The sequence below is a fragment of the Peromyscus eremicus genome, chromosome 7, assembly GCF_949786415.1.
Source record: "Peromyscus eremicus chromosome 7, PerEre_H2_v1, whole genome shotgun sequence".
NCBI lineage: Eukaryota > Metazoa > Chordata > Mammalia > Rodentia > Cricetidae > Peromyscus > Peromyscus eremicus.
In genome coordinates this window covers 102,730,189-102,744,217 of record NC_081422.1, presented here as the reverse complement: position 1 = coordinate 102,744,217, position 14,029 = coordinate 102,730,189, and the positions used below count along the sequence as shown (strand labels likewise).

The 14,029-nt window shown below is 45.7% G+C and overlaps 1 protein-coding gene across 4 annotated transcripts; it reads right to left on the bottom strand.

Moving 5' to 3' along the window:
• Positions 1-8,118: 8,118 nt before the first annotated feature.
• Positions 8,119-13,988, bottom strand: C7H3orf62 (chromosome 7 C3orf62 homolog). 4 transcript variants are annotated; one of them, XM_059268656.1, is made up of 4 exons: positions 13,883-13,988; positions 12,685-13,089; positions 10,702-10,793; positions 8,119-8,595 (listed from the first exon to the last, which is right to left on the bottom strand). In XM_059268656.1, the coding sequence occupies exons 2-4, from the start codon at positions 13,083-13,085 to the stop codon at positions 8,330-8,332; spliced, it is 759 nt and encodes a 252-aa protein (XP_059124639.1). In that variant the 5' UTR covers positions 13,086-13,089; positions 13,883-13,988; the 3' UTR covers positions 8,119-8,329. The 4 variants fall into 4 exon arrangements, with proteins under 4 accessions (XP_059124639.1, XP_059124637.1, XP_059124638.1 ...); XM_059268654.1 differs by lacking the exon at positions 13,883-13,988 and adding an exon at positions 13,514-13,610; XM_059268655.1 differs by lacking the exon at positions 13,883-13,988 and adding an exon at positions 13,411-13,491.
• Between the last annotated feature and the right edge of the window lie 41 nt (positions 13,989-14,029).

Genomic DNA, 14,029 nt, shown 5'->3' with positions numbered 1-14,029 from the left:
AAGTCAGTTGGGGAGAAGCTTCATGGAATGAGTGGTTTCCTGGAATTGCCCGTTTCTAAGCCAGTTTCTAGCCACCGGAGACTAAACTGTTATAGAAAGAAGTGACTCTTGATTCCTTTCTTTTAGGAGTGTGTTCCCATATAATTCTGTAGGACTTGAATCTACCTATGATACCATTGGCAGAGTGCCAGACCGTTCTCTTATTTCCAGACCAAGGGCCTTTGTAGCCTGGACCTCCCACATACGTGGACAATCACAGCCGTCTTCTCTTAGGCCAACGTAGTTCCAGCCTGGATTCTGCCTCAGGCTGTGCTGGCCTCTTCTTCCTGTGGACCACATAGGCTGGCTGTTTACTCTCCCTCTGCAGCCTTCATTGCAGCCCCCGCTGGGCTCCATTGCCTGTGCACAGAGGTATGAGAAGCTGCAGCCCCACTACCCAAAAGGCTCCTTCCAGCCCTTCCCAGACTACTGTTGCTCACTGTGCCATCGGAAGGAAGCTTCGAGACCAAAGGACCTTATTTCTGGTGAACAATGTAGTAGTGGTTATACTTTATTTTTATCTTTGTTGATGTTTGTTGTTTTAATATTTTATTCAAAGTTGAGATCCTGTGAATTTACAGTGTTTTTCAATTAATGTTAATGACTGAGCCCTTTTTGAACCATCTAACTGTAAAATGCCAGAGATGCCCTAGTCTTCAGCAGTCCTTCACTTTGTGTGATTCAGTGTTCCATGAGCGGGCTGGATTATAGACGTAAGTGGGTAACTCAAGACACTGCCTGTCTCTGGCAGTCAAGGGTACTCTGTTTCTTCGTTTATTCCTGTGGCTTTTTACTTTTTTTTTTTTTTTTTTTTTTTTTTTTTTTTTTTTTTTTTTTTTTGCTGCCAGACTTGGTGAGCATGACACAGTCTCAAGCACGTCCCTGGAAAACACATTTTTGGCTCTTCAGATGCTCCTAGAGCTGTATGTAGCTACAGAGGGGCGGATGTAGTGGGAGGTCTAGGGGTGGGAGGACGGAGAGCCTGCTGAGTGCTCCACCCTCTGTTACTCCAGGATGGAAATGAAGCTCACAACAGCACTTAATTGCCTGACAGTCCAGCATCAATTTACATATCACCCATATCGCTGGCAAAATGGCCCTTTTGCTTTGAGAGAGAGAGAGAGAGAGAGAGAGAGAGAGAGAGAGAGAGAGAGAGAGAGAGAGCGCGCGAGAGAGAGCGAGCCAGAGCCCAAGCGCTGGTCCTCACCTGCCAGAACCATGTGGGTTCTGAGGACCATTCACTCTCTTGCTCTGTTTTATCTCACACTGATGTAGCTGAGTTAGTGTTCGTATTTCACTTGCCTTGATTAGAATTATAGACTCCAGAAGTAAGAGCAACACATACCTTGTCCTTGCTGTGTACCCAGCACACAAAGTGTCTGATTTGGTACTTACTGGGGTAGAGGCTGCATTTTTAGGCAAATAGCTTTTTTAAAAACCCCATCTCAAGCCAGGTGTGGTGATGCACGCCTTTCATCCCAGCACTAGGAGGCAGAGGCAGGTGCATCTCTGGGTTCAAGGCCAGCCTGGTCTACAGATTGAGTTCCAGGAGAGCCAGGGCTACACAGAGAAATTCTGTCTTGAAAAACCAAAATCAAACACCCCCCACCCCCACCCCCCGCCACACACAAAAGCCCTGTCTTGAGATTTGAGCCTTCCAGAGATCCTTTTGCCGCCTTCCTCCTGTTGCTTCAGAAGCTCCAAGAGGCTCCTGCTCTTGCCCACTTCTCTCTCTCAGACAGTTCCTAGCAGCTCTTCCTTCACCCAGTGTGCCCAGAAAACAGTTGCTGGATAGGTTTGTAATTTAGATTTTTTTTAAGTCAGTCATAGGCCAAAACTCTTTACCATACATTTTCCAAACAGCCTAGGGCAGAGAGTTTCCACACTAGGACTTGGATCCGTTGTCAAATACATTTCCTGAGTAAAACTTTGTTCCTTCTATAAATACTTAATTGGAACCTAAAGTATTAATGTTCTCCCACACCAAGGAGAAAAATTGCCAACCTTAGAAGATCTGGGGATGACAGTCTTTTCAGCAATTCTCAGCTATCAGGCAATTGGGTAAATGGCTTCTGAAGCCTCCCTATTTCCAGGACTCTTACCTTTTTCCCCTGCAGTATTAAGCTTATGTGCCTCAGAGAAGTACCCTGTGGGTCCTAGATGAGCCCTCTTCACAAATCTCCATCAGTCTTCCTTGAACATTACGATCTTACAGTGACATCTGTGTCAGGATGGCCTTAACATCCTCCTAGCTTGTTTCTGGGTGTAAACGTGAAGTACACCCACCCCACCCCAGCCAAACTGCCTGTTTCCTTCTTGTTCTCTTGATTCTTCTGGAATCTTCTCTGAGGTTGAAAGGGGAAAGCCCAAGAGAAGGCCAAGGAGTTAGGGAAAGTAGGACAAGAAGTCACTGTCCTGTTCCCTAAGTTGGGGGAATTCTGAGTGTTAAGCATTGCAGCTTGGATGGAAAGAGATCCTGAGTCGGAAGCCGAGGAACACCACAAAGTCACCTTAAATGTAGCAGTTTACACCTGATAGTAGTGGCGCACGCCTTTAATCCCAGCACTCGGGAGGCAGAGGCAGGCGATCTCTGAGTTCGAGGCCAGCCTAGTCTACAGAGTGAGTTGCAGGAAAGGCGCCAAAACTACATGGAGAAACCCTGTCTCTAAAAACAAACAAACAAACAAACAAACAAATAAATAAATAAATAAATAAATAAATAAATAAATAAATAAATAAATGTAGCAGCTTACAGCCCTGCTCCAGGGAAAGGTTTCCCCAATGTAACAACTCTGCTCCAGCAGGGTAGGGTTTCCCCAGAGAAGTTGTTACAGTTATGCTTCGGTCCTGAAGGGGAGGGTTTCCCCAGTGAAAGTGTTAAGTTTCTTCTTTGCTCCGCTCTGCTCTATTCTGGTGAAAGAAGGTCTCACCCAAACCTCATTCAAGACATTTACTGGGAGGGAAGAATCCAGGATGACAGCCGCTCTGCCAGGGTGGAAAAAGGCCACAGCAAACTGAACAGGCACAGGGCTTATGTATAGGCCTTCTTAGGGGCAGAGTTTTTCCAGGGTGGAGATTTTCAGGGTGGGAATTGGTTGGATTTCAATCCCTGAGCTTGGACAAGCTTAGAGATTGGCTGGATTTTGTGATCAGGGATTGGTTGGTTTTGTGTTCAGGAATTCGTAGGTTTTCCTGCTCTGGGATGGGTTGGTTTTTGTACTGTGTTGGTCGGACAGAGAGTATTTCTTTGGCTGGCCCTTTTACCCTACACTGAGAGCTAGAAATGATAAGACAGGTTTCAAGTGCCTGATGGAACTCCCTCCCTGGCACAGGTACAAAGGCATGCTCATAGGAGTGCCCTGACACACATGGGTAGGCGTCAAGTGCAGGGTCTTGAACTAGATCTCGGTAGCCAGGGCCAGCCGTGGTTGAGTGTGGGGAGCACTGCCATGCAGTTGGCCTGAGGGCGGTGTCAGCATTTCAGCTCTGACAACAGCAGCTCTGCCTCTGCCTGGCCCACCTTCCCCTGCTGTGTAGCCTAAGTCTCCAGCCTTTTCTTCTAGGAACATCTGCAGACTAGCTCTTGCCTGACTGTCTCAGATTCCACCAGTCTACTTCCAAAGCTTCGGCTTTAGCATCTTAGTGGGACGCAGCCTTAGAACCTGAAATCCTAAGGGTGATGACCTAGCTTCTCATACGTCTTATGCTGTGATTTGGATTTGCAGTTTGCAGCCAGCAGGTTCCACTGCTATTTATTCTTGAATTTGCCTTGTTTCTATTTTGATTCTGGTAATCCAAATTGCAGTTTGGTGTTTCCACGGAAACAATTCAGCGATTGTTTGGCGTGCCAAGATGAACTGCGGGGGATGGAACTGAATGACGTCAAACATTTTCAAGTTTCTCCGACATGACCAGGGTCAAGTGTCACTCATCATGAATGCCTTTGGACCCTGAAAGCCTTTAGTTTTATGAAATGCTATGTTCTAGGCTCCTATATCCTCTCCAGCAAATTCCTGAAAAACAATTCCTCCTCCTCCCCATGGAGCCCAGCAGAGGACAGAGGCAGGAAGGGCTGTTAAGGGCACATCAGTGAGCAGGGGAAGTAAACAGGTGAGGAGGTCTGTGTGCCCACCTGAGTAATCTGGGGCTGGCCTGTCAAAGACTTGGGGCTTGCCTACTTTGCCAAGCATCTGTTTCTACTAGTGAGGAAGAATAGCTCTCATTTAGATGATATTTTTACACACACAAAGCCTTGGCTAAAACAAAACCAAAATGTACCTCCCTGTCTCGCCAGAGTGAGCCTGAATTAATCTATCCTTATCTATCCTCTCCTTGTATTGGGCCCACATTCCCTAGGGCTAATCTCCACCATAAGCAAAAACAAAAACAAACCTGTGACTTCAAAGGGTTCCATAGTTAGGGTTCTGTCCTCATTCACTGCAGCCACCTCCCCTCCAAAGCCCTGCATGCAGCTACACACTGACCAGGGAATTCAACTGGGATCCTGTTTTGTGAGACATAGGACAACCAGCCTGAGTATCCAGTACTCTCAGGACAGGGGTCCTACAGGAGTCTTGTGTGGCCCTAGAATCCATCCTTTCAGCTCTCACAAACTGTGACCGTTGGTGACAGATAGGCACCTGGTGACAGATACCTATGGTTCACTGATGGAGACGGGGATTCAGAATAGACATGTCTTAGGGCTGGAGGTGAAGCTCTGAGAAATGCTTGCCTAGTGTGTCTGAGCTGGGGTTGATGTGCAGACACACACACACTTTGATTTCTCTGTGTAGCCCTGGCTGCCCTGGAACTCAATATGTAGACCAGGCTGGCCTCGAACTCACAGAGATCCACCTGTGTCTGCCTCCTGAGTGCTGGGATTAAAGACATGCGCCACCGTTGTCTGGCAGAATATAAAATATTATTTAAAACCACTGTAATCCCCTTTGATGCTTCCCTACAATTTTTTTCTTTTCTTTTTTTTTTTTTTTGGATTTTTGAGACAGGGGTTCTTTGTGAACCCTGGCTGTCCTGGAACTCACTGTGTAGACCAGGCTGGACAAATTTAGCTTATACATTTAAAAAAAGCTGGGAGTTTATTGCATTTTTCAAAAAATTATTTATATTTTATGTGAGAGTGCTCTGCATATATACCTGCACACCAGAAAAGGTCATCAGATCCTATTACACATGTTATGAGAGCCACCATGTGGTTGCTGGGAATTAACTCAGGACCTCTGGAAGAGCAGCCACTGCTTTTAACCATCTCTCCAGCCCCAGTTAATTGCATTCTTAAATGTTAAATTTTGGAATAACTTTAGATTTACACAAAACTTCAAATATAGTAAGCATGTGTAACCCTGCCCAGCTTTCCCAGTGTTGGCATATAACTGAAATATTTGTCAAAGCCAGGAAACTAGTACCAATACATTAAACACCAGCCTTCATATAGATTTCACTCATGTAAACACCCCTTACTGCTCGAGCCTACAGTCCAGGGTTCACATGCTTCTTAGGCACTGTTTCTTCTTAGTCCTGTTGGTGAGAGGTTTTGAATCTTTAGTTTTTCATGACCTTGACAATCCTAAAATTCTGGCCAGGGATCCTAGAATATCCTGTCTGGGTTTGTCTAACATTGCCTCATGGTTATAGACTGATGACTTTGGATTTTGTAAGCATATCACAGATAGGAAGCACTTTTTTTCCGGTTGGCCTTGAACACACTATGGCAGTGGTTTTCAACCTTCCTAATACTGTGACCTTTTAATACAGTTCATGTTGTGATGATCCCCAACCATAAAATTACTTTGTTGCTACTTCATAACTGTAATTTTGCTACTGTTATGAATTGTAATGTAAATATCTGTATTTTCTGGTGGTCTTCGGCAACCCCTGTGAAAGGGTCCTTTGACCCCAAAGGGTGGAACCCACAGGTTGAGAACCACTGCATTGTGATGTAGTCGAGGATGATTGTGAACTTCTGATCCTCTTGCTTCATCTCCCAAGTGCTAGAATTACAGGCATTAGCCACCACATCTACATTTTAAGATTTTACATTTGTTTTATTTGAAGGATCTTGGTTTTTATATGTATGTATGTCTATTCGAGTGTATGTCACATAAGTACAAGTGCCAGAGGAAACCAGAAGAGGGCGTTGGATCCCCCGGAGCTGGAGGTGTAGCAGTTGTGAGCTTCTCTTCATGGGTGCTGAGAGCAAAACTGAGGCCCTCTGGAAAGGGTGAGTACTCTCAACATCGCTCCAGCCCTCCTCCTCTTCACTCTTTGAGAAAGGGCCTCGCCCTATAAACCAGGCTGGTCTCTGAACTTGCCATTCTCCTGCCTTGGTCTCCTAAGTTCTGTGAGTACTGGGTGTGCACCATCACCTGTGGTCTTGTTCTGACGTCCACATGGCATTGCTGGGGATGAGAAGTCTCCTGATTTGTCAGGTCTACAGGTTTCTCCTCTCCACATTTACAGCTTTTCTTAGTTTTTAGATAAGAGTAACCAAGTCTGGCTGGCTGGTGTTGGCACTTGCCTTTAATCCCAGCACTCACGATTAAATAACTAATTAATCCCCGCAGGCAGATCTCTGTTAGTTTAGGCCAGCCTGGTCTACAGAGCATGTTACAGGACAGACAGAGCAACACAGAAACAAACAAAAGTCTTAAAAAGAAGAGTAACTGAGTCTAGTTCATCCTTGAGAGTGATGATGGGGTGAGAGGTAAGGCAGGGGTTAAGTTCTGCCTCTGTATCTGCGGGGCCTGCTGGTGCACACCGTTGTGAGACAGGGGGACAGCCAGGCATATTCTCCCCCCCCCCAAAAAAAAATAAAAAATAAAAAACTAAAAAAAAAAAATGAAGTCCACTTCCACATACTGTTAAACAATATGCTGGCTTGAGACATATTTTATAAACATGAATAGCAAGTAGGCTGACATCCCTCCATCCAGAACAACCTGAGCAGAGGCAGCCAAGTGAGCATTCAAAGTCTGACCTCTAACTCCACAGGCTACATTTGCTAAATATGCTCCCTCCTGCAGGGATTAAATGGCAGCCAGCCAAGAAGAGCCACTGGTTAGACTTGCTTTTCTCTTGCCTCAGGCAGGCAACGACAATGACCATCCCTGATGGAAACCAGTGAACACTCACCACGGGGTTCATTTGACAAAGTGGCTAGGTGTGTTGAGAGATTGCCAGGTGATGGCATGAATGATAAGTGATATGTTACCGCTACTGCATATACCAGTCGAATACCACTGAGCCAAATCCCAAAATTAAAATAATTGAATGAGGGCTGTAGAGGTGGCTCAGTGGTTAGAAGCACTGGCTGCTCTTCCAGAGGTCCTGAGTTCAATTCCCAGCAACCACATGGTGGCTCACAACCATCTACAATGAGATCTGGTGCCCTCTTCTGGTGTGCAGACCTACGGGAAGACAGAACAATCATATCCATAAATAAATCTTTTTAAAAAATAACTGAATGATACACTCTGAGTCATCTTGCCTGCTACTGTGCTTTTGTGCCTTTTTTTTTTTTTTTTTTTTTTGGCTATGCTGACCTCAGGAGGGCAACGGCCTGGTCCCTCCTCTGTCTTGGCTCAGCATGGTCTTTGCTATAGAACTACTTACGGTGGGATGATGTGGTTCAGGTGTGATGATGGATAGGTAAACCTGTACTGACTCTCCCCTACCTGCTGCCCTCAGCAGGGGTCCACATGTCTGTGGAGGATATATTAGGTCCTAAATGAGACAGCCTGGAGTCCTACCAGAAACTGATTCAAGCAGATCTGCACAGAGAGGCATTGCCCTGGGTAGGGTAGGAATAGGGAATTAAGGGAGGTAAATCAGGACATGAAGAAAACATGGACACAGGAGACAGGGATCCCTGTGTGTAAAGTGTGTGAGGAGAGCAGAGCACACAGGTAGCAGAGGGCAAAGCCAAACTTCAGTTTGAGCCTGACTCTTCTGAATTAAGCTTACTTGTGGTGGGCTAGTCTCAGGTGACAGGTCCATCCTGGTTACAGTCCCCATACTGTTCCAGGGATAAGTGTAAAAGAATATGAGGAGAAAGAGCAGAGGCACAAGCTACCAAGGTTTGTATTGTATATATTGAACACCAACCAAAAACACACTTTAAAAAACGTCAAGTCAAAAAACTCCAAACATTTCAAAATAACAGAATATTAAAGATTCAGCAGGAACTAAACAGGATGTGGCAATTCAGGATCTGCCAACCCCTGGTAAAGACTGGCTTCTGATAACCATTGTGGTTGCTGACAGTCAACTCTCCTTACTCTATTTGGTATTTAAAAGATGTCATCAAGTTGTAGTCCTCCTCCAGGTCCAGAACAGTCTCAACAATATTTTGGTCATCAAAAGCCTGCTTGAGGCTACCAGGGTCAGCATCCAAAGCCTTCCGAGGGCTCTCGTCCACAAGCAGGGCCCAGGCCTCCTCCTTGAGGGGTGAATCTTGGCAGCGTCCACACACACGATTCAATTCGTTTTCAAATTCTAGTTTTCCAGCCAGTTCTTCAATAGTTCGGATACTTGTATGGTCTTAAAACAACAACAAAAGGACATTTAGCTTTATAGTTCTTTATAGACATTTCTGAGAACATTTCAGGCATAAGTTTAAAAACCGTAAAACTAATGTAACTCGTAAAAGAACCTTTGTCTAGCTTGATACCTACTACCACAAGCTAGCAAGCAAGTAGACACAAACCATAAATGGTAAACATTTCAGAGGCTGTGCAGAACTTGTGTGTGTCCTGTCGCACACACACAAGTGAGCAGCAGTGTAAGGTGGGCCTGATACCCTTCCTTTTACACCCCACAATTCGTCCAGCCCCGATCATCCTCCATCCCAAGGGTGGTATGAGTGGAACATGCTGGGTCAGGCTCGCAGAACTCCCTGACCTGTGGGGATGACAGATGGTCTAAAAAGCAGGTTCCTTAGTGTAATCAGAACACTGACTGGTGATGGGCAGAAGTAGCGATGACTACAGTTTATCTCCTGGGGCTATCAGAGGACAGTCAGTCCTCCAAAGTTCCAGAGAGGTGTGGGGGCCCAACTTGAGTACCATTCTTCATTAGCTCTCCCTCAAGTCCTTTCTGACCTGGAGATTCTTCCAGTCAACAGTTTCTGGCAATGCCTGAGGCTATGTAGCCCTTAACCAGGAGCTGCTGGTCCACTGTGCAATAGGACTTATTTAGAAATAGGACACACAGTTCAGAGAACATACAGATACAGAATGTGTGTAGGATAAACGTCTAACTGCTGGGTGTGGTGGTACATGCTTATCATCCCAGTACTCAGAAGGGTCAAGCAGGAAGATTACAAGTTTGAGATCAGCTTGGCCTACCCAGCCAGAGTCTGAAAAAGAAAAAGTTTGGCATAGCCCTAGGGAGTCTCCAAAACAAAACAAAACAAAAATAACAAGAATGGGGTGAGGTGGGTAGGTGCTGGAAGAGAGAGCTCAGTTGTTAAAAGGACTTGCTGTTCTTTGTAGAAGAAAGACACGGTTTGGTTCCCAGCACCCACATGGTGGCTCACAACTCTGGAATTCCAGTTCCAGGGAATGCTAACACCCTCTTCTGGCCTCTGTGGGCACAAGGCATACACACAAGGTGCACATATATAAATGCAGGCAAAACACTCATACACATAATCTTTAAATTGTGCCTAGACTAAGAAAAAAAAATTTTTTTAAGAAAAATGGAGCTGGGTGGTGGTGGCACACACCTTTAGTCCCAGCACTTGGGAGGCAGAGGCAGGTGGATCTCTGTAAGTTCGAGGCCAGCCTGATCTACAGAGCGAGTTCTAAGACAGGCTCCAAAGCTACACATAGAAACCTTGTCTTGAAAACACCAAAAAAAAAAAAAAAAAAGAGAGAGAGAGAGAGAAGAAAAATGGAAGGGGGATTGAGAGATGCCTCAGCAGTTAAAAGCACTTACTGCTCTTGCAAAGGACCCAGTTTTAGTTCCTGGTACCCATGCCTGGTGATTCACAACCACTTGTAATTCTAGCCCCAGAGGGAGGGAGGCCTTTGAGGGGACCCACACTCATATGCACATACCCACACTTAAGATACACAAAGCCATATGCATAACTAAAAATAATAAAAATATTTGAAAAGGAAAACTAATGGGACATATAGTACTATGCTAAATGGCTGCTTCTAGAGAGATATATTTTATTCTTTTCGACAGTGTCTCATTCTGTAGCCTTGGCTGGCCTCAAATTCATACAAATCTGCATGCCTCTGCCTTTCAAGTGCTGAAATTAAAGGTAGGTGCCACTCCACTCAGCTACAAGAAAGATTCCTTCCACTATTGTGTTTCCCACTCTGGGTAGAATTTATCCTCTCTTCTTCCTTAGGCCTGTACCCCATTTCCTTCAGCTCTACATTCAAGCACTAAGGCTTGGAGGCTGTTATCTCTTCCTTCAGGGACCCCAGATCCTTAGAAGATACCTAGGTAATGATCTGTTTGACCTGTGACCTCACGAGGTTAGCTGTTCATTGAAGAAAGGGGCAGTACAGATTATTTCACTGTTCTCTACAGAGTCTGCTGCTGTGAGCAAACTAAATTTACCAAACGAGATGTGTGGACTGCTGGCCTGTGTGAAGGACCAAGGAAAGGATGGCCCAGCTCTCTACTTACCAATCATATCTAGCAGATCCTTTGTGACCTCTTGGCTAGAATTGCTGAGCAGCATATTTGAGTCAACTTTTAAGTCTCTCTCCATATCCTTCCTGCAGTCCAGATTGGGTGTGGAGGAGGGGGAAGAAGATGGGGAATTAGACATTCTTTCAGGAAATATTAAAAAATTCCAGATAATCTCAAATGCAACTGGTTTGGTGTTTTCTTGTTGTTTTTGTTTTTAAGATTTATTATGTATAGTGTGATGTCTGCGTGTTTGCCTGCAGGCCAGAAGAGGGCACCAGATCTCATTACAGATGGTTGTGAGCCACCATGTGGGTGCTGGGAATTGAACTCAGGACCCCTAAAAGAGCAGTCAATGCTTTTAACCTCTGAGTCATCTCTTCAGCTCCTGTTGTTTTAAGACTGTGTAGCCCTGGCTGGCCTGGAACTTACTATATAAACTGGGGTCGCCTCAAATTCAGAGATCCCCCTGCTTCTAGCTCTTGAGTGCTTGGGATTCAGGACATGCCACCATGCCCAGCTAAGAGTAAAATTTACTGGTGACTACATTTTATGCTATGAGAATAACCAGAAACTGCTAACTAAATCAGTGGAAACCAATAGCAACATCATAATGACCCATTCCACTATAGGCTGCATTAATGTTTATGAAACCATCACATATATTTGCAGTTAAATGGCTTCTCAATTCCTTAACTTTGGGACAGGCAAGATGGCCACACATCCAACTCATATCACATACAATCAGCCCAGCTCTAAGTCAAGGTACCTGGGGTGAGGCAGTTTGTAGTTACTTAGTAGGTCTAAAGGAGATAGTCAAAAGTCATTTTGGTTTGGTTTTTCGAGACAGAATTTCTCTGTGTGCCCCTGGCTGTCCTGGAACTGGCTCTGTAGACCATGCTGGCCTCAAACTCACAGAGATCCGCCTGCCTTTGCCACCACAGCCTGGCTGAAACAAATATAAAGATAAACCAGGGCCTAGCCATGGATCTAAGTGTGGGCAAAGAAAGGTAAAGGCTAGTGCCCTGGCTCTGAATACAGAAGACTGTTTCTGCAGCCCAAGGTTGTGTTTGGGTTTAGATCTGATCACTCAGGACTGGTAGCTCATGCCTGTAATCCCTGCACTTGAGACTTAGAGATCTGAGTTCAAAGTCACCCTCAGTACACAGGAGTTGAAAGCCAGATGGTCTACTTTAGACTGTCTTAAAAAAAGCAAAAATAGGCTGGCAAAATGACTCAGTAATGCAAATGGAAGCGTGACAACTTGAGTTGGAGAATCAGCTCCTGAAGTTTTTCCTTTGACTTCCATAGGCATACTGTGGTATACCTATGCCTACACTCAAACCACATATAAGCATCTACATACTAAAAATTTTTTAAAAATAGAAAAAAAAAAATCGACGTCTGGAGATGCTCATCAGTTAAGAGCACTGTCTGCTCTTCCAGATATACAGCACCTACATGGCAGCTAACTGTCAGTAACTCTAGTTCCAGGGGATACAATGCCGTAGCTTTCTGGCCTCTGCAGGCACTAGGGGAATGCATGTGGTACATATAGACATGCTTGCAGGCAAAACATCCACACGTATAAAATACAAATTAGGAAAACCCTCGATGTATAAGAAAAACATTGCTAAGGCTTGTAGATCAGTGGTAGAGTTTGCCTGGCGTAGCATGCATGAGGCCTTTGGTTCAGTCCTCAACACCACCCACAAATTTAAAAAGAATTATTTAACACTGATTACCCTTTGGTTTTCATGAGTGTTTGGATATCTAGGGTTATCAACCACACTTTTAACCCAAACACAACAAAACATAACTGTTGGGTCAGATTCTGATGAACATAATTTCCTGTACATTCTTAGCACTTCTAAGAGAAGGCTAGCTTAGCAATGAATCAAATCCGTGATGTTCAACTTTTTTTTTTTTAAGAAACAATTCTTCCTAATTGATGCTCTTAAGCTATCAAACTAGAATCACCTTAAACTTTCTCTTCTCCAGTTTTCCCCATCTCCCGCAGCTCTCCAAAACTGTCTTTCACGTGCCAAAATGGAAGAGTGCATCAACACATTTTCCTTGCTGGTCAGAGGTTTTCTTTTGGGGTATAAAGGAAGGGGTTTTGTATTAACTGGGACATGGTGTGGCGCAAAGACGGGATTCTCATTCTCAGGAGAACATGAGGCGCCAGCGCAGGGGGCAGCCGAGGAACAAGCAGCCAGTGGGTTTCTGCAGGGCAGTCTGTGCACCGGCAGGGAGGCGAGCGAGGACGAGGCGTCCGACCTCTGCCGGCCTGTACACTCCTGGGAATGCCTGACTCCTTCAAAGGCTCGGTCTATGGCTGCAGTCAGCTCCTTCCTGCATCTTCGTAGTTTCTCAGACATTTCCCTAAAAGCGACCATGCCTTTTATTATTTAGTAATTGGAAACGCACAGAGCAACGCGACAATGGTGCTATACAAAGGCTGAGATTCAACCCCGATTTCGAGTTTGATCTACCCTTACACCACTTCACCCTTCTTTTCCTCCGAGGGGATTGATTATTGCCCGCCATTCTCAGAGGACCCCAGATCGCGCCGCCCCACCCCCTGGAGCTTCCTTAGCTGGTTGCCGGCCAGGCCTTTCCCACCGTCCCCCACTGCGACCCAGTTGTTGTCTGGGTCCCCAAACTATGGCCAGTTTAGGCCGGAAGGGCCCCCGCTGTCCTCACCCAGCCGTGGCCGCACAACAGTGCCCAACGGTCACTGCGCTCACGTGCCAAGACCAGCAACCCCAACCCTCCCGGACTAGGTCAAAGGTCGGTCGAGACTCACATGACCACAGGGCAACCAAGGCCCGGGGAGGGGGCTATCAGCAGACGGGGAGTAACGTGTAACACGACTGGGGAGTAGCGGGGCAGGATAAGGGAGAGAACCGGATCTGGAAGGATCTATTACTGAAACGTATTGGGGGCTGGGTGGGCGGGCGCGGGGTTGTTTCCCGAGACAGGGTCTCTCTGTGTAGCCCTGGCTGTCCCGGAACTCACTCTGTAGACCAGGCTGGCCTGGAACACAGAGATCCTCCTGCCTCTGCCTCCCGAGTGCTAAGTAAGATTAAAGGTGTGGCTCATCACCACCGGGCCAGAAACAGTATTTTCTTAAACCTCATTAACTAGAGTGTGTGAAGACCTGACGAACACCCACCGTGTTCTTCTGAGGCCACACGGACAAACAATGCCACACTGCTCCCAGTTTTATGAATGGACTTATTTTAAGGGAGAGCTACTGAAAGTTCCACATAGAATCTGTCTGTTTATCGAGGGCAGTGGAGTCAGAACTTCAAGGTTCCAT

Excerpts from the sequence above, each read along its gene's own strand:
- C7H3orf62 (XM_059268653.1), bottom strand. The coding sequence starts at position 13,103 with ATGGTCGCTTTTAGGGAAATGTCTGAGAAACTACGAAGATGCAGGAAG. Across the intron at positions 10,794-12,684 it reads TGGAGAAGAGAAAGTTTAAG|GAAGGATATGGAGAGAGACT; the intron begins GTGATTCTAGTT and ends TCTGGACTGCAG. Across the intron at positions 8,596-10,701 it reads GGATCTGCTAGATATGATTG|ACCATACAAGTATCCGAACT; the intron begins GTAAGTAGAGAG and ends TGTTGTTTTAAG.